Source organism: Piliocolobus tephrosceles, chromosome 2 (assembly GCF_002776525.5).
Source record: "Piliocolobus tephrosceles isolate RC106 chromosome 2, ASM277652v3, whole genome shotgun sequence".
Taxonomy (NCBI): domain Eukaryota; kingdom Metazoa; phylum Chordata; class Mammalia; order Primates; family Cercopithecidae; genus Piliocolobus; species Piliocolobus tephrosceles.
Genome location: NC_045435.1, coordinates 48,241,592 through 48,262,788, shown reverse-complemented (window position 1 = coordinate 48,262,788; position 21,197 = coordinate 48,241,592). Strand labels below are relative to the sequence as shown.

The 21,197-nt window shown below is 50.8% G+C and overlaps 1 protein-coding gene across 1 annotated transcript in view; it reads left to right on the top strand.

Moving 5' to 3' along the window:
• Nucleotides 1-20,239, top strand: part of CAND2 (cullin associated and neddylation dissociated 2 (putative)) — a 34,892-nt gene extending 14,653 nt beyond the window's left edge. Inside the window, exons 6-15 of the mRNA XM_031935085.1 lie at nucleotides 1,185-1,290; nucleotides 1,442-1,584; nucleotides 3,333-3,625; nucleotides 4,055-4,196; nucleotides 4,562-6,064; nucleotides 8,275-8,370; nucleotides 13,776-13,945; nucleotides 15,725-15,889; nucleotides 19,719-19,826; nucleotides 20,201-20,239. Coding sequence (XP_031790945.1) covers nucleotides 1,185-1,290; nucleotides 1,442-1,584; nucleotides 3,333-3,625; nucleotides 4,055-4,196; nucleotides 4,562-6,064; nucleotides 8,275-8,370; nucleotides 13,776-13,945; nucleotides 15,725-15,889; nucleotides 19,719-19,826; nucleotides 20,201-20,239 — 2,765 coding nt within the window. The remainder of the gene's footprint in view (nucleotides 1-1,184; nucleotides 1,291-1,441; nucleotides 1,585-3,332; nucleotides 3,626-4,054; nucleotides 4,197-4,561; nucleotides 6,065-8,274; nucleotides 8,371-13,775; nucleotides 13,946-15,724; nucleotides 15,890-19,718; nucleotides 19,827-20,200) is intronic.
• Nucleotides 20,240-21,197: the final 958 nt, after the last annotated feature.

The window sequence follows — 21,197 nt, the reverse complement described above, 5'->3', positions numbered from 1 at the left end:
TTTATTTTTATTTATTTATTTTTTTGAGATAGAGTCTCACTGTCCCGCAGGCTGGAGTACAATGACGCTATCTTGTCTCACTGCAACCTCCACCTCCCAGGTTCAAGCAATCCTCCTGCCTCAGCCTCCTGAGTAGCTGGGACTACAGGTGTGTGCCACCACACCCAACTAATTTTTTGTATTTTTAATAGAGACAGGGTTTCACCGTGTTAGCCAAGGATGGTCTCGATCTCCTGACCTTGTAATCCACCTGCCTTGGACTCCCAAAATGCTGGGATTACAGGCATGAGCCACCGTGCCTGGCCTAAGCTATTTATCTTTTTCTTTTTTTTTTTTTTGAGACAGAGTCTCTCTCTGTCGCCCAGGCTGGAGTGCAGTGGCGCAATCTCAGCTCACTGCAAGCTCCGCCTCCTGGGTTCACACCATTCTCCTGCCTCAGCCTCCTGAGTAGCTGGGACTATAGGCACCCGCCACCGCGCCTGGCTAATTTTTTGTATTTTTAGTAGAGATGGGGTTTCACCGTGGTCTCAGTCTCCTGACCTTGTGATCCGACCGCCTCAGCCTCCCAAAGTGCTGGGATTACAGGCGTGAGCCACCGCGCCCAGCCAGCTATTTATCTTTATATAATTTATCTTCACAAAATCTCTGCCCAGGAGGCATAGACTAAACTTACTTATTTATTTTTTTGAGACAGAGTCTCACTCTGTTGCCCAGGCTGGAGTGCAGTGGTGTAATCGCGGCTCACCGCAACCTCCACCTCCCAGATTCAAGCGATTCTCCTGTCTCAGCCTCCAGAGTAGCTAGGACTACAGGTGCACGCTACTGATACCTGGCTAGTTTTCGTATTTTTAGTAGAGACGGGGTTTCACGATGTTGGTTGGCCAGGTTGGTCTTGAACTCCTGACCTCATGATCCCATGATCTGCCCGCCTAGGCCTGTTATCCTTGTTGTGAAAATCAGCTAAGGTCAAAGAAATGTTGTGACCTGCCCAAAGTCCCATAGCAGTTGGGTGGCAGAGTCAGGGCTAGAACCCTGAACTATGAAACCTCTGAGTTGAATCTGCAGTGGTCAGGGCTGTAGGTGTGGCAGGGCTGTAGGTGCGGGGGGACAGGCTGAGTGCTGCGGGCTGGGGGAACTCCATGAGAGTGTCTGGCTTGGGTTCAGTGACCCACCTGGCCCTGCAGGGGCTCACCTGGACCGCCTGGTGCCCCTGGTGGAGGATTTCTGCAACCTGGATGATGATGAGCTCCGGGAGTCCTGCCTCCAGGCTTTTGAGGCCTTCTTGAGGAAGTATGTATGGTGGGATTGCCTGGGGACTCCTTTGGGAAGTTGGTGGGGATGCTGGCCTCAAAGCAGTAAAATTTCAGGACTCCCGTTGGGCCCTACCCCCTACTCCCATCCTGACTGGATCCAGCAAAGCATTCCTCATCCTACCCCACAGGTGCCCCAAGGAAATGGGCCCTCACGTGCCCAACGTGACCAGCCTCTGCCTCCAGTACATAAAACATGACCCCAACTACAACTACGACAGTGATGAGGATGACGAGCAGATGGAGACAGAGGATAGTGAATTCAGTGAGCAAGGTTGGTGGATAGCCCATCGTTGGGGTTGGAGGGTGGAGGTGAGCACAGCCTTCCTGGGATCCTCCAGCCAAAGACAGTGGTCACATTTGATGCCCCTGTCCTGATGCCAGCTCTTCCTCAAGCTCCAGTCCCACCTGCTGTGACTGCATAGACCACAGTAATGATAGTAGTCATTGCTGTCATTTATTGAGCATTTGCTGGTTGTGTTCCTCACAATAACCCCAGAAAAACAGATATTATTACCCCGTGTTGCAGACAAGGACACATACTGAGAAGAGAGTGGCCTGAGATAACACAACTAGGAATTGGCATAGCTGGGCCTTGGAGCCAGGTTTGTCAGACTCCCCCACCTCTGCACTGCCACTGTGTACCCTTTTATGAATGGCTTTCGGGAGATAATGTCTTTAACCCAGCAGAGGAAAGCCCTGATGGTGGAATGGCAGGCACTGGCAGAGGAGTGAGATATCTCAATGGGGGTGGACTTGATAGCTTCTTTCCTCCTGTGCCTGTGGTCCTGTCTGTCATTCAGATAGATTTCCAGGGCAGAGATGCCGCTAGGCCTGAAGGCAGAGCATAGATGGAGACGATGGATTTAGAGCCTGATGGGGTACTTGGAACAAGGTGGGATGGTAGATGAGACTGGACAGGCATGTGGGGGCCTTGAATGCCAAGCCAGGGAGGTGGGACACTTGTCAGTAATAGGGAGCTAAAGCTGTGTGTTGATGGGTGGCCTTCTGTGGGGGTGACAGTGGTCCATCAGAGGGGATGGCTGCTGTGCTGCCCGCTGGCCATGGCCCACTGTGGCTGCCCAGACACCACCCTGTGGGTCCAAGTGGTCCACAGAGTGGTATGGGCAAGGCCATGCTGGACTCTGAGCCTGTGCCTCGGGGCGCTCCCAGGCAAGACTGTCCTCCTCTGAGCCTCCTGAGTGCCTCTGCAGGTGATAGGGCTGGGCCTCGTGGGCCTGAATCTCAGCTCTGCTGTTCCTCGCTGCGTGCCCTGAGAGTCTCACCCGCCCTGAGCCTTAGTCTTGTCATCTGTAAAATGGGGCTCGGCAGTACCTTCACTTCTGAGGTGATGGTAAAGACTGCATGAGCCCTTGACTTTCAGGGAGATTGTGGGGTAGAAAGCCACACAAACCCAGCATTTCCTCTCTATTAGTCCTGCCTGGAAGCCTTTGAAATCGGGACCCTTGAGAGGCAGAGATCAGACAAGAGAAGAGGCCAAAGGGAGGCTCTGTCCCTTCTCCCTTCTGGAGTCCCAGTAAACGAAGCATCACATAGTGAAACCTCATGTCAAAAGATGAGTTTCGTGCCCCAAATTGATTCTCCAAGTCTACACGACGACTTGGAAGTCTGTTTTTTCCCTGGTACAGTCCAGACAATTAAGGGTCTGGAGGCAGGGAGGACTGTAGTTTAACTCAAAGTATTTCCTTAACTTGGAGCAATCCATTTCCTCTCTCTAAACCCCAATTTCCTCACCTCTATAATGGGGAAATAATCCCTGTCTCAAAAGGTCATCATGAAGCTAAAATAAGATTATGGGTTTGACACACTTAGCCCCATCTGTAGCACACAGTAGATGCCCGTTAAAAGGTAGGGAATGTTCCCCAAAGGGTATCTATAAAAGCTGATCAGCAAAAAGTGAAGCACAGTGCCCGGCTTCCTCTCCTCCCCATCCCTTCTCCCCCGAGCCGCAGACCTGTCCTGGGAGACGAGGGTTCCACGTGTGTCTTGTTCCTGCCCCAGAGAGTGAGGATGAGTACAGCGATGATGATGACATGAGCTGGAAGGTGCGCCGGGCAGCAGCCAAGTGCATCGCAGCCTTGATCAGCTCGCGGCCTGACCTGCTGCCTGATTTCCACTGCACCCTGGCACCTGTGCTCATCCGCCGCTTCAAAGAACGCGAGGAGAATGTCAAGGCTGATGTCTTCACCGCTTACATCGTACTGCTGCGGCAAACGCGGCCTCCAAAGGGATGGCTGGAGGCCATGGAGGAACCCACCCAGACCGGCAGCAACCTCCACATGCTACGTGGACAGGTGGGTGTGCCTTCACCTCCACCCCTTACCCCCAATTTGCCCACCCAGCCACTCACTGTTAGTGTCCCTGGACTTGGAAACTCACCTGGGTAGAACATCCAGCTGTGGAAGGGAAGGGGTCCCCGGGGTAGGGGGCGAGAGCCAGCCAGGCTTCTGGAGTGTGGTAGTGACAGCCAACCTGCCTGGGTGACCTTGAGCAAGTTGCTTGGTCTCTCTGTACCTGTAAAATGGATGTGGGAAATATGCCTACCCTCCAAGGGTCTGTGTGCAGTCACCAAAAGCCTGGCACAGAGTGAAGGATGAGTGCTTGGGAGATGCCTTGATGCCGAATCCTCCCTGGGGATGTGTCTGGCAAAGCCTCCTGGTAGTGGGCAGCCTGGGAGGTTTCTTTGGTGGTCCCTGACCTTGACTTCCCACTCCTGTCCACAGGTGCCCCTTGTGGTCAAGGCCCTGCAGCGGCAGCTTAAAGATCGGAGCATCAGAGCGCGCCAGGGATGCTTCAGCCTCCTCACCGAGCTGGCAGGCGTCCTCCCCGGCAGCCTGGCTGAGCACATGCCTGTGCTGGTATCAGGTAGGCTGGACTGCAACCAGGTATCTGCTGTTCTGGGCCACTTCCAGAACCCAGACCCCACCCCTGAGTTGAGCCTCCAATTTTTGAGAGAGTCTGGGACCCAGTCCCAGGCTCAGTCCCTGGTCAAGAGTCTCCAGTGGCCTCCCACTACCAGCAGTGAGAACAAGGCTGGTTCCAATGAATTCCCTGGACATGTTTCCCTCAACCCTGGCCACTGGTCAGCGCTGACTTCTTGGAAACTTCTGTAGAAGAGTTTAGGTGCTTCAGTCCAGCTCAGGCACCTGTAGGTACCCCAGCCTTGCTTCCAGGGAGGGCCGCGTTGCATCAGAGGCGGTGGCCTCATAACCCTTGCACTCACCCTACAGGCATCATCTTCTCGCTGGCCGACCGCTCCAGCTCCTCCACCATCCGGATGGATGCCCTGGCCTTTCTGCAGGGGCTGCTGGGCACCGAACCAGCTGAGGCCTTCCACCCACACTTGCCCACCCTCCTGCCACCTGTGATGGCCTGTGTGGCTGACCCTTTCTATAAGATTGCAGCCGAGGCCCTGGTGGTGCTACAGGAGTTGGTGCAGGCCCTGTGGCCGCTGGACAGGCCTCGGATACTGGATCCTGAGCCGTATGTTGGAGAGATGTCTGCGGTTACCCTGGCGCGACTCCGTGCCACTGACCTGGACCAGGAGGTGAAGGAGCGGGCCATTTCCTGCATGGGCCACCTTGTAGGCCACCTGGGTGACCAGCTTGGGGATGAGCTGGAGCCTATATTACTGCTCCTCCTGGACCGCCTGCGGAATGAGATCACCCGGCTGCCTGCCGTCAAGGCGCTTACGCTGGTGGCTGTGTCCCCACTGCAGCTTGATCTACAGCCCATCCTGGCCGAGGCACTGCCCATTCTGGCCTCATTCCTGCGGAAGAATCAGCGGGCTTTGCGACTGGCCACACTGGCAGCCCTGGATGCCCTGGCCCAGAGCCAGGGCCTCAGCCTCCCACCGTCTGCCGTGCAGGCTGTGCTGGCTGAGCTGCCTGCCCTGGTCAACGAGAGTGACATGCATGTGGCCCAGCTGGCTGTGGACTTCCTTGCCACAGTGACCCAGGCCCAGCCAGCCTCTTTGGTAGAGGTCAGTGGCCCTGTGCTCTCAGAGCTGCTGCGGCTGCTGCGTTCGCCCCTGTTGCCAGCCGGGGTTCTGGCAGCCGCTGAAGGCTTCCTGCAGGCCCTGGTGGGGACCCGTCCCCCGTGTGTGGACTATGCCAAACTCATCAGCCTGCTTACTGCTCCTGTTTATGAGCAGGCTGTGGATGGTGGGCCTGGCCTGCACAAGCAGGTGTTCCACTCATTGGCCCGGTGTGTGGCAGCTCTCTCAGCTGCCTGTCCCCAAGAGGCGGCAAGCACAGCCAAGCGTCTGGTCTGCGATGCCAGGTCGCCCCACTCCAGCACAGGGGTCAAAGTCCTGGCATTCCTGTCGCTGGCTGAGGTGGGTCAGGTGGCTGGGCCAGGCCCCCAGCGGGAGCTGAAGGCAGTGCTCCTGGAAGCCTTGGGGTCACCCAGTGAGGATGTGAGGGCTGCGGCCTCCTATGCATTGGGCCGCGTGGGTGCTGGCAGCCTGCCTGACTTCCTGCCCTTCCTGCTGGAGCAGATCGAGGCTGAGCCCCGACGACAGTACCTGCTGCTGCACTCACTTAGGGAGGCCCTGGGGGCCGCCCAGCCTGACAGCCTGAAGCCCTACGCTGAGGACATCTGGGCCCTGCTGTTCCGGCGCTGCGAGGGCGCCGAGGAGGGTACCCGGGGGGTGGTGGCCGAGTGCATTGGGAAGCTGGTCCTTGTGAACCCTTCGTTCCTTCTGCCCCGCTTCCGGAAGCAGCTTGCTGCAGGTAGGCACACAGGTGTGGGCAAGGCAACCCAGCGCGGAGGTGGGCAGTTTGCCACTGAGCATCCAAGCAGCTGGGGCAGAGTGAGCTATTTCAAGTCATTGGGTACAAGAATCATGGTATCTATGCGACAGAGGCAAGGAAGCTACAGAGGAACACAGTGATACCTGAGACTTAAAGGCTTCCTTCTGTGGGACTGTGGGATAGAAGGGACAGGGTCCTTGATAGGTCCCTACCACAAATACACTTAAAAATCTCATGATGTTGGCTAGGCATGGTGGCACATGTCTGTAATCCCAGCACTTTGGGAGGCTGAGGTGGGTGGATCACTTGAGTCTAGGAGTTTGAGACCAGCCTGGGCAACATGATGAGACCCCGCCTCTACAAAAAAAAAAAAAAAAAAAAAAAAACTCATGATGCCAACTTCATAATCCTTGACATGAACAGTAGCTTCGTGCTCCACACAGAGGTCAACAAAAACAGTTTTCTGAGTAGCCATAGACTGCAACCTGCAGAGGGTCAGCTCTTTTCAGCTAGCCTGAGCTATGAGCAGATGTCAGTATGGACTGGGACAGGCTGACATGCCCCTGAGGCTTGGGGAGGGTTGGGCAAAAACCAGGAGGGGCAGGCATTTTGGTTTGTCACGTTTTGGCACACCAGGTATCTTAGCTTCAGGAGGTGGAAAGCAGGCAGGTGGGGTCATGGGGCTCCTAGGAAAGGGAGAGTCCCCAGAATGAAAGGCCAGTGGGCTTCAAGCTGGCCAGCTGGCCCCTTACGGAACCAGTGGATGCTCTGGTTGACAGAACGCAGGTACAGTGTTTGGTACACTGTGTGGTACCTACAGTAATTAATACTGAGTTGAGAGCTGCTGCTGTTACTAGGTATGTTAGTGATTTCAGTTAAGGCTTTCTTGGGTTGCTGGGTTCATAAGAAGCAGTTGTCTGGCCTCATGACTGTAGATGGAAGAACATTGTTGAGAACACTATCTATTACATCACACAAAGAACCTTGACAGACGAGAGTCTTAAGATGCAGAGGAGCCCTGCTTTGCCTAAACACCTATTTGTTTCTGTCCCACGTATTCTGTTGAACCAGCCACCTGGTCACATTTCCTTTTTACCACCAACTGCTGGGAAGCTTAGAGCCAGATGAGTGGCCTGCTTCTAGTAGGTTCCTGGAACTTCCTAACTGATGCTGTCTGTACGTCTTCCTTCTAGTCTCCTTCTCACCTCCCTGCCTTCAGTCGTCCTTGGCCTTGTTCTTGTTTTCAGTTCACTTAATCTTACTGTCTTGTGCCTGTCTTCATCAGCCGCCTTAAATCTTCCTGGGAGCCAGTCAGGCTGGCAAGAGAAAGAGGTAAAAGCTAAAAGTCTGAGTTCAGTAACTTCCATTCATTCATGCCTTAGCACCAGTTGGTAAACTTTTCCTTGAGGCTGAACGTAAAGCCTGTGTAATGGAAGCACCTTAGCCCGCTCGCTGCAGTGTGCTGGGGGTTGGGTGGGGGGCAAGGGGGGCAAGCCACCGAGGAGAGGTTCAGGCAGGTGGAGCATCCACCCATTTGTTTCTTTTATTAAGGGAATGTCCTCCCCCTCTTTATTCAGCTTCTCTACTCAGAAAGCAAGCAGCAGAGCACAAGTAAGCGAGCTGTCCGTGACCGAGCCTGGAGATGATCAGAGTTCTGTTAGGCCCCCCTGACCACCAGCCAGAACGCAGGCCCAGGAGGAAGGGCCCAGCCAGGAATTCTGAATCTGCTGTGTGGCCTTAGACATGAACTTAGCCTCTCTGAGTCTCTCTTTTCTCATGTGTCAAAGAGATTATTTTTATTGGTGATTTTAATACTATTTTATCATTATTAATTAATAGGATCATTGTTAGGACTAATTGAGATAACATGTCTGAAAAATCCCAAGGCCTGAGGGAAAGTCTTTGTCAGAGCAGTTCCTGTCTTCGTTATCGGTTCCCTGTTTGCAACTTGTGGTGTGGTTACCTAAGCACTGGCAGTCCTACTGTTTCAGCTGCAGCATGAAAGATTGAGGGGAGATTCAAGGCTGCCAAGGGAAATGGTAGAATCCACTTTCCCAGAGATGGGGAGGGGGTACAGGTCTGTCTTCCAGGGAAGCAGGGGGAGGAGCCTCAGCACCTTCTGACCTGTAAGCATCCAGGTTTGGCCCCTGCCCCTCACTGACTCACCTCCACCTCTTCTTGTTCTGCAGGTCGGCCACACACCCGGAGCACCGTCATCACAGCGGTCAAGTTCCTTATCTCAGACCAGCCCCATCCCATTGACCCCCTCCTGAAGAGCTTCATCGGTGAGCACCTCCCTGCTGCCTCCCCCACCTTGTTCAGTGCCCCCAACCAGTTCTTGAGCTTGGGCTGATGTTTCCTACCCAATAGCCAAGGGCAGTGGGAGACCCGGGAGGCATGCCCACGATGGGCAGCAGGGCCTGGCCCTCCAGTTAAAAGGCCTGGGTTCACATCCCTACCTCCCTACTGCCACGAAATCATGGGTGGGCCTGGCATGTCCATCACACCTCTAAGCCTCACTTTCCTCATCTGTCAAATGGACGTGAGAAACTCTTATTATCTGCATCTTCTAGAATTGTCCTGGAGGCCCATGGGCAACTGAGGGAGAAGATGCTTCATAAACATATAGACTCTTGGGAATGGAAAACCACCAGCCTCTCACATGCCTTAGCTTTTGTGGGCCCTAAAGTGGGGCAGGGAAGAGTGCTCCCCCTGCCACCCTGCCCACTAGATCGCCTCTGTCTGAGGGATCTTCTGGCCTGAGGAGCCCAAGCAGCCTTCACTGTGAGGAGAGGAACTGAGGCCTCCCAACACTTTGGGAGGCCAAGGCATGTGGATCACCTGAGATCAGGAGTTCAAGACCAGCCTGGCCAACATGGTGAAACCCCATCTCTACTAAAAATACAAAAATGAGCCAGGTGTGATGGCGGGCACCTGTAGTCCCAGCTACTCTGGAGGCTGAGGCAGGAGAATCACTTGAACCCAGAAGGCAAAAGTTGCAGTGAGCAGAGATTGTACCACTGCACTCCAGCCTGGGTGACAGAGCAAGACTCTCTCTCAAAAAAAAAAAGAAAAAAAAAAAAAAAAATTAGGCATGGTGGCAGTGGGAGACTGCCACCACTAAAGAAAAAAAAGTGTTGATCCTCATCTGCCAGGGGCCTGTTGTGTGAGACCAAGGGGTCAGCAGATGTGACCACGTTCTGCACTGGAGAACATGTGCAGAAGTTCTAGCAATGTCATCGGCAGCAACTTTGTCCCTTGCCCTAGTGCAGTGGGCACGTGCCTCACCCCCCCAGCCTGATTTCCTCCATCATGAGGGAGCTGCCCTTGATGGGCACCACCAGCGATTTCACCTGGGGTTCCTGTTTGCTTTAGAACATTTGAACTGATTTTTGAGCTCTCACTGTGTGTCAGGTACCACATCGGACCCTTTACTATACCTCATCACAGTGGTGCTCACAGCTTCCTGCGTGGTGTGTAGGACTGGCCCCATTTTACATGTGAGGAAACAAACTCAGAGCGGGGATGTGAACTCGGGTCTTACCTGTTCCCCACAGCTGTGTTCTCACAGAGAATGGGGAACCTGGGAGCCAATGCGGCACCATTGAAAGGGGCCCAGAAGAGGCTGCTGGCTCTGAGCTTGCATCCTGTTCTGCTGGGAGCCTTCCTGCCCTTCCCAGTGCATCACATCAGGGGCACATGGAGGTGGCTTGTCCCCTGACTGGTGATGGTAACTTTGATCACCCAGTTCAGATGGATACTGCCAGGGTTTCTGTCTACTCTAAAGTTTCCCTTTTTTCCTTTGGAATGAATATGAATTTTTGAGTACATAAAATAAGTATTTTATGTAAACATCCTTGTTCTCATCAATTTTTTGCCCACTAGGTTTAGCATCCATGGTTGTGTCTTGCCTGAGTCAATGATTACTGTGATATTTGCCAAATGGTGACTTTCTAGTTCCATTATTCTTTCCATAGTTATAGGTTTGCATTCTACTGTCTGGAAGAACTTTTTCTTCTCTTGCATTTATTTATTTATTTATTTATCTATCAATTTATTTGTCATTAGAGACTCATGGCCTCTTCCTACTTCATTCTGTGGGTTATAACCTATTACTGTCTTTAATTTTGATGCTCAAGATTGTCTCAGATTTGGTTGGCCATTGGGAGCGCTTCAAGCTGGTTCCTATTTTCTATTGACATGTTTCCTTTTTTTTTTTTTTTTTGAGAGACAGAGTCTCACTCTGTCACCCAGGCCGGAAGGCAATGGCATAGTCATACCTTACTGCAACCCTTGCCTCTCAGGCTCAAGCAATCCTCCCACTTGAGCCTCCCGAGTAGCTGGGACTACAGATGTGCGCCAGCCACCACGCCTATCTACTTTTAAACTTTTTTTTTTGTAGAAACAGGGTTTTGCTGTGTTGCCCAGGCTGGTCTCGAACTCCTAGGCTTAGGTGATCCACTCACCTTGGCCTCCCAAAGTGCTGGGATTCCAGACGTGAGCCCCCGTGCCCAGCCTCCATCATTCTCTTAAGTGTATCCTTGCTTTTGGCACGATGAGATGCTCCAGATTCATCGCAAACCTTTTCTGCACCAGTCCTGGAATCAGCCATTTCTCCAAGGAGTCCTGATTTCTTTTAGTGGAGAATGGTATTTAGAATCCAAGATCTGGACACTAGATGTGCCTATTGCTATTGGGGCCTCATTGCTTCTAGGCCCTCTCAGCAGACAGAAGTAGATAATGCACGTCTGTATGCAGAGACACAAACATGCACGTGTATATCTGTGCTTCCAGATGCACATTCATGCACATCTTTCTTTGTCCCTCCTTCTTTCCCTCCCTGCCTCTCTTTCTGTCTTTCTCCTCCCTGTCTTCTACCTACCTACCCACCTATCTTGAAAACCTTGAGTTCATAGCTGCCTCCTATTGCAGTCTAGCCCCCTTTCCATATCTGTAACTCCTTTCTCTTACAGTAAGAAACCCAGCTCCCATTATCTACAAGATATTTATTTTCTTAATCCTGAAATACACAGAAAGTAGTCTGAGAATTGCTGACTCTTATCTCTGTGAAAATTAATATTCATGGATAGTTTTTTTGTCTTCCGCTAGAGGGCAGCTAGTCAAAATACTCAAAGTGGCTTGGTTTGTTTTCTCCTTCATAACCTGGGTGGTTACGTGGATCATTTTAAATACAGTTTTGTTTGTTTGTTTGTTTTTGAGGACGGGTACGGTGGTTCACTCCTGTAATCCCAGCACTTTGGGAGGCTGAGGCGGGAGGATCACCTGAGGTCAGGAGTTAGAGACCAGCCTGGCAAAACCCCATCTCTACCAAAAACTATAAAAATTAGCTGGGTGTGGGCGAGGCATGGTGGCTCACGCCTGTAATTTCCGCACTTTGAGAGGCCAAGGCGGGTGGATCACGAGGTCAGGAGATTGAGACCATCCTGGCTAACATGGTGAAACCCCGTCTCTACTAAAAATACAAAAAATTAGCCGGGTGTGGTGGCGGGCGCCTATAGTCCCAGCTACTCGGGAGGCTGAGGCAGGAGAATGGCGTGAACCTGGGAGGCAGAGCTTACAGTGAGCCGAGATCGCGCCACTGCACTCCAGCCTGGGCGACAGAGCGAGACTCTGTCTCAACAACAACAAAAACAAAAAGCCGGGTGTGGTGGCACACGCCTGTAATCCCAGCTACCTGGGAGGTTGAGGCATGAGAATTGCTTGAATCCGGGAGACGGAGGTTGCAGTGAGCCTAGATTGTGCCACTGTACTCCATCCTGGGCAACAGAATGAGACTGTCTTTTTGACTCAAACAAACAAACAACTAAATAAATAAATACAGTTTTTTGCATTTTGGTTTTATATTTAGGGATTCCCCCATCCTTGATTTTCTTTCTTTTAAAGTATATAAAACATTAACAATTCTAAAATGTTTCAACTATAATGGCTGGGCATAGTGGCTCATGCCTGTAATCCTAGCACTTTGGGAGGCTGAGGCAGGAGGATCACTTGAGTCCAGGAGTTCGAGACCAGCCTGGGCACCATAGTGAGACCCCCCCCATCTCTAAAAAAAATTTTTTTTCCCAAACCAACATGGCACATGTATACCTATGTAACAAACCTGCATGTTGTGCACATGTACCCTAGAACTTAAAGAATAATAATAATAAAATTTTTTTAAGTTTAAATTCTATATTATAGTCCCTTTTCTGTTACTATAGCAGAATACTACAGATTGGGTAACTTATAAAGAAGAGAAATTTATTCCTCACAGTTGTGGAGACTGGGAGGTCCAAGAACATGGCACCAGCATCTGGTGAGGGCCATCCCATGGTGGAAGGGAGGGCAGAAGTGAGTATGGGAGACAAAGAGACGAGATGGGGGCTGAGCTTCTCCTTTAACAGGAGCTCCCTCCCATGAAAACTGACCCACTCCTGTGGTGATGGCATTAATCCATGCCTCAGGGCTTCACCTTCACGACCTAATCACCTCTCAATACTATTACCATGGCAATTAAGCTTCAACATGAGTTTTGGTGGGCACATTCAAATCATAGCACTGTACAAGTCTGGGCACAGCGGCTCATGCCTGTAATCTCAGCAATTTGGGTGGCCAAGGTGGGTGGATCACTTGAGGTAAGGAGTTCGAGACCAGCCTGGCCAACATGGTGCAACCCTGTCTCTACTAAAAATACAAAAATTAGCCGGGCATGGTGGCGCATGCCTGTAACCCAGGTACTTGGCAGGCTGAGGCGGGAGAATCACATGAACCTGAGAGGTGGAGGTTGCGGTGAGCCAAGATCACACCACTGCACTCCAGCCTGGGCAAGAGAGTGAGACTCTGTCTCAAAAACAAAACAAAAACATAGCACTGTACAAAAAGGAGTATCCTGAGAAGTGCTGGTGACTTGACCGCTCTGATCTTTAAGAACCTCACCTGCAATATCAAGTTAACATTCACAGAGTTCATCCTCTGTGCCAGGCACTCTGCTATGTGCCTTCAATGCATTACCACATTAAAAAATTTTTCTTTTTTTTTTTTTCAAGATAATGCTGAGGCACCACATTTTAAATTGTAAAAACAGTCCTATAGCATAGGTTCTATTATGACTCCCATTTTACAGATGAGGACATTGAGGCTCTCCAAGGCCCCACAGTTAATTAGTAGAGCTGGAATGGAAGCCAGGTCAGCCTCGAGCCCACATTCTTTTTTTTTTTTTGAGACGGAGTCTCGCTCTGTCACCCAGGCTGGAGTGCTGTGGCCGGATCTCAGCTCACTGCAAGCTCCGCCTCCCAGGTTCACGCCATTCTCCTGCCTCAGCCTCCCGGGTAGCTGGGACTACAGGCGCCGCCACCTCGCCCGGCTAGTTTTTTGTAGTTTTTAGTAGAGACGGGGTTTCACCATGTTAGCCAGGATGGTCTCGATCTCCTGACCTCGTGATCCGCCCGTCTCAGCCTCCCAAAGTGCTGGGATTACAGGCTTGAGCCACCGCGCCCGGCTAGAGCCCACATTCTTATCTGGTCTTTGAAGGGTTGTTTGTGCCTGGCACAAAGTACATGTTCACCACTCCCAGCTTGCCCCCATTCAGCCCGTTCTGCACATGCACAGTAACCAGATGGCCAGGGCGGTGACGGGGGTGACTTTGTGCTGTGGCTATGCATCCCCCGCACCCCTCATGTTCTTCTGCCAGGAGAGTTCATGGAGAGCCTGCAGGACCCAGATCTGAATGTGCGCCGCGCGACTCTGGCTTTCTTCAACTCAGCTGTGCACAACAAGCCCTCGCTAGTCCGGGACCTGCTAGATGACATCCTGCCCCTCCTCTACCAGGAGACAAAGATCCGCCGGGACCTCATCCGAGAGGTGTGGAGCAGAGCTGGGGACCCTGGGGAAGCTGGGGGTGATGCCACCTCTCATGCCTCACTGGTAGGGCATTATTATCTCATCAGAGCAGGTGCTGGGGCCACATGCCTTGGGTCAAGTCCTGCTCTGACTCCCAGCTGTGTGACCCCAGCCAGGGCAACCTGATCATCTCTGAGCCTCAGTTACTCTTCGTGAGCACATGAGGGTGCTAACTGTGTCTGCATCGTAGGGTTGCTGTGGCAATTTGGTGAGTGAGGTCCTGTGAGTGTTTAGTACCACCGCAGGCGCACAACCAGCGCCCAGTAAATGTTGACGTTTGGCAGGTGTTCACTGAGCATCTGCACTGAGCCCAAGTGCCAGGACTTAGGGTTGAACTTGATTTGGTTTCTGCCACCAAGGAGCTCATCATGGCCCCCTAAAGGAGAGAGATGCCCACTCTGCTGATTACAGACAGCCCCCTCCTTACAATGGTTCAACTTTACAATGGTGCAAAAGCAGTAGCATTCAGCAGGCTCCTCACCTTATGATGGGATTGCCTCTGGAAACCAACTTATGATGGACCTATTGTGACATAATCCCATCATACACCAAGAATGCATTTAACTTAGAGCCCACCTGGTAAAGTAAGGATTCAAGGGGCAAAGGTTAAAGGTGATTTAATAAGTTTCAGCTATGGAATACTAGCAGCATTGAGGCCCTTTAAGCTGGGCTTTGAAGGGTGAAAAGGTGTTTACCATTAAAACAGGGCTTCATGGTTGAAAGCTTCAGAAAGGCCTGGGTGTCTTTGTTGTTGTTTTTTTGAGACAGGGTCTTGCTGTGTCACCTAGGCTGGAGTGCAGTGGCACAGTCACAGCTCACTGCAGCCTCGACCTCCTGGGCCCAAGTGATCCTCCCACCTCAGCCTCCTGAGTAGCTGGGACTGCAGGCGTGTACCACCACACCTAGCTAATTTTTTGTATTATTTTTGTAGAGATGGGGTTTCACCATGTTGCCCAGACTGGTCTCAAATTCCTCCTGCCTCAGCCTCTCAAAGTGCTGGGAGGACAGCCATCATGCCCAGCCTACCTGGATTTTAAATTCTAGTTCAGCCATTTACAAGCAGTATATCCTTAACCTGTCCAACTCAGTTAATTAACCTGCCCAACTCAGTTTCCTCATCTGTTAAATGGGATCAATAATATTTATTTTTGAGATGGAGTCTCGCTCTGTCACCCAGGCTGGAGTGCAGTGGCACGATCTCAGCTCACTGCAACCTCCGCCTCCCGGGTTCAAGAGATTCTCCTGCCTCAGCCACCTGAGTAGCTGGGACTACAGGCATGTGCCACCACGCCCGGCTGATTTTTTGTATTTTTAGTAGAGATGAGGTTTCACCATGTTAGCCAGGATGGCCTCAATCTCCTGACCTTGTGATCCGCCTGCCTTGGCCTCCCAAAATGCTGGGATTACAGGCGTGAGCCACCGTACCTGGCCAGTAACATTTACTTCTGATGGCATTTGTGATGCTTGAATGAAACGTCATCCATCAAGCACTCAGTACAGTGCCTACCACTCAGACAGTGCCTGCTCAGTGGATTATAAGAATAATTGTTCTTATTGCCACTATTATCACCAAGGGGAAAGGATACTGCAGGCTGAGCAAAGGCATGGAGACTTGAGAGTACAAGGCATGATTTGGGGCCGGCGTGCAGTGTGGAATAGAGATGTGGGGTTTATAGCAGAAACTAGAAGAGGTGTCCTTACACCCTGGGGCCATATCCCCAACCTTCATCCCTCCTGCAGGTGGAAATGGGTCCCTTTAAACATACAGTAGACGATGGGCTGGACGTGCGGAAGGCGGCCTTTGAGTGCATGTATTCACTGCTTGAGAGCTGCCTGGGCCAGCTGGATATCTGCGAGTTCCTGAACCACGTGGAGGATGGGCTGAAGGACCACTATGACATCCGGGTAAGACCAAGCCCCCTGCCAGATCTATGTGCCCCTGTACCAAGTGATAGTCAGGCACCACTGGGGCCATGCTTATTTGTCCTTGCTCGCTACTCCAGGCACCCAGTGAAGATAGCTGCATTGTTGTTTTCTGATAAGAAAAGGAACCTGTGCCTCAGATACCTTTGGTGGGAGTCTACACTGGGCAGGCTCTTTGGAGGATGGTTTGGCAGCAACCAGAAAAAAAAAAAATTGTCCAGGTGTGGTGGCTCATGCCTGTAATCCTAGCACTTTGGAAGGCTGAGGCAGGAGGATGGCTTGAGCCCAGGAGGTTGAGGCTGCAGTGAAACGTGATCGCACCACTACACTCCAACCTGGGCAACAGAGTGAGACCCTGTCTCAAAATAAAATATAATTAATTAATTAATTAATTAATTCCCAGATGAAACTTTTGACCCAGCAGGGCACTTTGAGCTGTGGAATACTAGCAGCATTGAGGAGCGGGCTGCATCTCTTCACGTTGTGACCTGAAAGAGCTCCAAGCCCCACTGTTGAGTGGCAAGAGCTAGTTCCAGAAGTCAGGGCCATTTTCTTACCAGAGAGAATGAGGCTGGAGCTGGTGGAACAGTGCGGAGACTTCAGTTTCTTCATTTTATATCTTTCTATATCATTTTTTAAAATTTTAAAGTTTATTCACATATATAATAGAAATCATTTCTAATTGTGGTGAAATATTAATAATACAAGTTACTATCTTCACTTTTTTTTTTTTTTTTTTGAGACAGGGTCTTGCTCTGTTACCCAGGCTGGAGTGCAGTGGTATGATCTCAGCTCGCTGCAACCTCTGCCTCCCAGGTTCAAGCGATTCTCCTGCCTCAGCCTCCCAAGTGCCCACCACCACACCCAGCTAAATTTTTTTTGTACTTTTAGTAGAGACTGTGTTTCACCATGCTGGTCTCGAACTCCTGACCTCAAGTAATCTGCCTGCCTTGGCCTCCCAAAGTGATGTGATTACAGGTGTGAGCCACCGTGCCAGACCCCGTCTTCACTATTTTTAAGTGCACAGCGCAGTGGTATTAAGCAGATTTACATTGCTTTGCAGCCATCACCACTGTCAATCTCAAAACTCTTTTCTCCTTCCCAAACTGAAATCTGCAGCCATTAAACACTATTCTCGATGAATTTGACTACTCTAGTATTCTGCCCTTGTAAGTGGAATCATACAGTATTTGTCCTTTTGTGACCGACTTGTTTCACTTAGTCTGATGTCCTCAAGGTTTATCCATGTTGCAGCACATCAGAATTTCCCTCTGTTGTATGTACAGACCACAGTTTGTTTACCCACTCATCCATTGCTGGACAAATATTTGGGTGTTCCCAGCTTCTGGCTATTATGCGTAATGTGACTGTGAACCTAGGTGTTCCAATATCCTTTGGAATCCTGCCTTCAGTTCTTTTCACTTTACCCACAAGTGAAATTGCTGGATCATAGGGCAATTCTGTGTTTAATGTCATAAGGAACTGCCATACTACAACTTTATTTTTAAATTTTTATTTATTTGTTTGAGATGTTGGAGTCTCACTTTATTGCCCAGGCTGGAGTTCATTGGTGCGATCTTGGCTCACTGCAACCTCCGCCTCCCGGGTTCAAGTGATTCTCCTGCCTCAGCCTCTTTGAGTAGCTGGCATTACAGATGTGCGCCACTACGCCTGGCTAATTTTTGTAATTTTTAGTAGAGACAGGGTTTCACCATGTTGGCTAGGCTGGTCTGGAACTCCTGACCTCAGGTGATCCACCCACCTCGGCCTCCCAAAGTGTTGGGATTACAGGCGTGAGCCACCACGCCCGGTCCCATGTTATAACTTTAAAAAATATGTACTGTAAGCATGAGTCACTTTTTATAATGAAAAAGTAATACAAAGTAATCAAAAGTAACCCATACTTGTTTCAAAAGATTCATGAAAACAAATAAAGAAGCGAGTAATAATCATCCAAAAGCTTCCCCCACCCAGCGAGGCCTGCTGTCAGTCTCAGTGTTTCCTGGGATGATGCACGTAGACCCTCGTTCATCAGCCAACTGATACTAAGTGGGTGCCACCACGCCGAGGTCAGTGTGAGAGGTGGGGTCCCTGCTCTGAAAGCCGTGGAGATGAGTGTATGACATCTGTTTTCTAGAAATGGGATCACACCACACATGCTGTTTTTTCCCCAGTCTTTTAACTTACATTTACGGTATGTTGTTTGCTTTGCTTTTCAGTATATATCAGTCCTGTCATATTTCACAGCTGCAGGAGTTCCCATTTCCGTTGCACTCACTGCTACACATGTAGATTGCACATTTTCACTATTACAGACAGTGCTGCTGTGAACACCCTGGTGCATTACTGATCCATGGTGTGATCGCTGGGCTTCTAGGGTGGAGTGCGTGCTCCTGCTAGAGCATCTGATGCGCGTGGTGAGGCTGCACCTCCTGCAGTGGGTGTGCCTCTGACCACTCCAGACTTGGAGCTCCGGGGATGCTCCTTCCTGCACTCCCTGTCTGCCTGTTTCCTCCTCGGCTTTATTATTGCTTTAAACTCTTGCTTCCCGCCAATCCCCAAGAAAGAGAGAAGACGGTTCCAGCCCCAAGGTCTTGGTTGAGAAAGGGGGTTGGGTTTTCCAGTGTATGCCATGAGAACTAGTGAAAAATGATGGGGCACACAAAGCTGAACAGGACTTCCACCGCAGGGTTCCGGGAGGCTCCAGGCGGGAGGGGTGTACTCAGCTTCTCTCATTTGGGTGTGCCTGGTATTAGGCATCTTGTGGGGCTCAGTAGATGCCCAGAACACCCCAGAACACAGAGTGAGGAGTTCTGGGCTGGCCCAAAGCTCCAGCTTCTCAGGATCGAGCAAGTCTGTTCTTTCTGTCCAGTCTGGCCATATCCTCTCAGGCCTGCCCTCAGGACCACAGGACAGGGCCTAGGCACCAGTGCAGCCTTGGAGCCCACTCTGTTGCCACCCCCTGGGGTGAGGAGGGTGGGTGTGACAGCTATAGAGCCCACAGCCTTGCATCATCAAGTCTTCAAGTGAGCCTTTAGAGAGGGAGTGAACACCGCCCAGTTCACAGGGGAGACAGGGAATCTTGTCTAGTTCGAGGGCACAGGGTCGTGGAAGAGCCACGAGTCATAGCTCATGAAGTTCAGCACTGCTGCTCCTCGCTGCCGTGGGCTGGGCCTCTTCCTTTGCTGTAGGGTGTACGGGTCAGTGTGTGGGGATGGGTAGGGCGTGGGGATTTCAGACAACCACTCTTTATGCTGTGCAAGGCTTCTTTGTGAGGACTTGACCATTTCCAAAAGACATGACAGTTATTCTCCCACAGGCTGAATCTAGGCCTGCAGTCATGTTTCGTTGGTGTCAAAGTTTTTGTTTGGTTTTGAAATCAGGTGTCAACATTTAAAAATTGAGACTTTTTTTTACATGAAAATTGGGATTTCTTTTGAAAACAGTTCAGTGGCCCCAAGCCACATGTCTGCATTCCCACCTGGCCACAGTCAGCCAGAGCTGCCCCAGCAGCCCCCTTCACTCATCCCCAGCATCTGCCTGACTGGTACGCCTCTGAGCTTGAGTACGACTCCCTTCCTGGTGCTTATCTGATCCTCCTTGGGTCAGCCAAGTGTAGTTGGCAAAGAAAGTGTCACCGTTTGAGGAAACAGACCCAGAGAGGGAGAGACTCTGGCAGGACTTCATGGTGGTCTGAACTTGGGCATCAGGTTTCAGGTGTGGGGCCTCTGCTCTTTCCCAGGGCTGGCTGCTGCTCTTGCTCCTGCACCATTTCACTAAGAACTGTCTCCTGTCTCCTTCCTCTGGGCAGATGCTGACCTTCATTATGCTTGCCCGGCTGGCCACCCTGTGTCCTGCACCTGTCCTGCAGAGGGTGGACCGACTCATTGAGCCACTAAGGGCCACCTGCACTGCCAAGGTAAGTCCCTGGCCCAGCCCTAGCCCTGGACTGGAGCACCTACTGAGTCCTGGGCCAGTTGTTCAGTTACCCCTTACTGAGCACTTCCTGCAGTGCAGGTGATATTGTGAAAGTGCTTCATTTAATCATTATCATTGCCCTATAAAGTACTTCTTATTGTCATTTTATACACAGGGGAACAGAGGCTTTGAGAGGTTGTTACTGGCCAAGGCTACACAGCCAGTAAATTGCAGAGCTGGATTCAGACCCACCTCTGTCTCTTCTTCCATTCATTAAACACTTCCTGGGTGCTGAGCCTCAAGGGAGATACTAAAGATGTAACAATGAGCCTGATAGGTTCCCTACTGTCAATCTCTCACCTCCTTGTTGGGAAGCTGGGTCAGATGATTGATCTAGGGCAAAGCTGCCGCTAGACTGGAGTGCCTAAAGGGTCTGGAGGAGGGATCTGGAGTGGAAGCTCTCATGGAAAGCTGGTGTTGGGAGCAGAGCCTGGCACACCTAGGTGGTACCTGGTAAATACCTGTTGAATGGAAGAATACATTTGGGTTTTTCAAGAATGGGAATCATTACCAAAAGGAGAGCAGTGTTTTAGATTGGCGCTTAAAGAGGAGAGATACCCATAGAGTGGTGATTTTCAAAAATGAAATCTTCTGTGGATAAAACATTAAAATTGGTAGTTTATTCATAGAAACCTGCCTTGTAAGTTTACATTTTTAACATATGCTTATTATTGAGTCAATCCAAAAAAATGCTTCTACAGGGCCAGGCCAGTTTTGACAGTCTCTGTGGCTAAATCATTTCTAGTTTTCTCTGAGCTCTATGGCACCAAGAAAAGTCCCAGTTCTGGTCTTGATCTCCTGACCTTGTGATCCGCCAACCTCGGCCTCCCAAAGTGCTGGGATTACAGGCATGAGCCACCACGCCAGGCAAAAAGTCCCAATTCTTAAGAGGGGAGGTATATATGGCACTGCAGTGCCAGAACATTCTTGCAGTAGGCCGAGGTGGCAAGAGAAGCTCTGCTCTGAGTTTCTACAAGAGCCACTCTTCTGGCCATGTGGAGGATGCTGTCTGTTGGGCATTGGGATGAGCGTGGATACATCCACACCCACAGTCCTTACCCGTGATTCTGAATCTACCAAGCTCTGACAACCAAAAGCTTTTTAGGAACCTGTTTGTCACAAAACTTGACTTGAAGTGGCATGAGGCTATGATCTTTAATTCTCGCCAGTGTACCACTTTTATATAAGGGACTTGAACATCTGCAGATTTTGGCATCCACTGGGATACTGGAACCAAACTCCCATGGATACTGAGGGACACCTCACTACTCACAGTACTCATACGTGTAGTAGAGTATTCATGTATTTGACT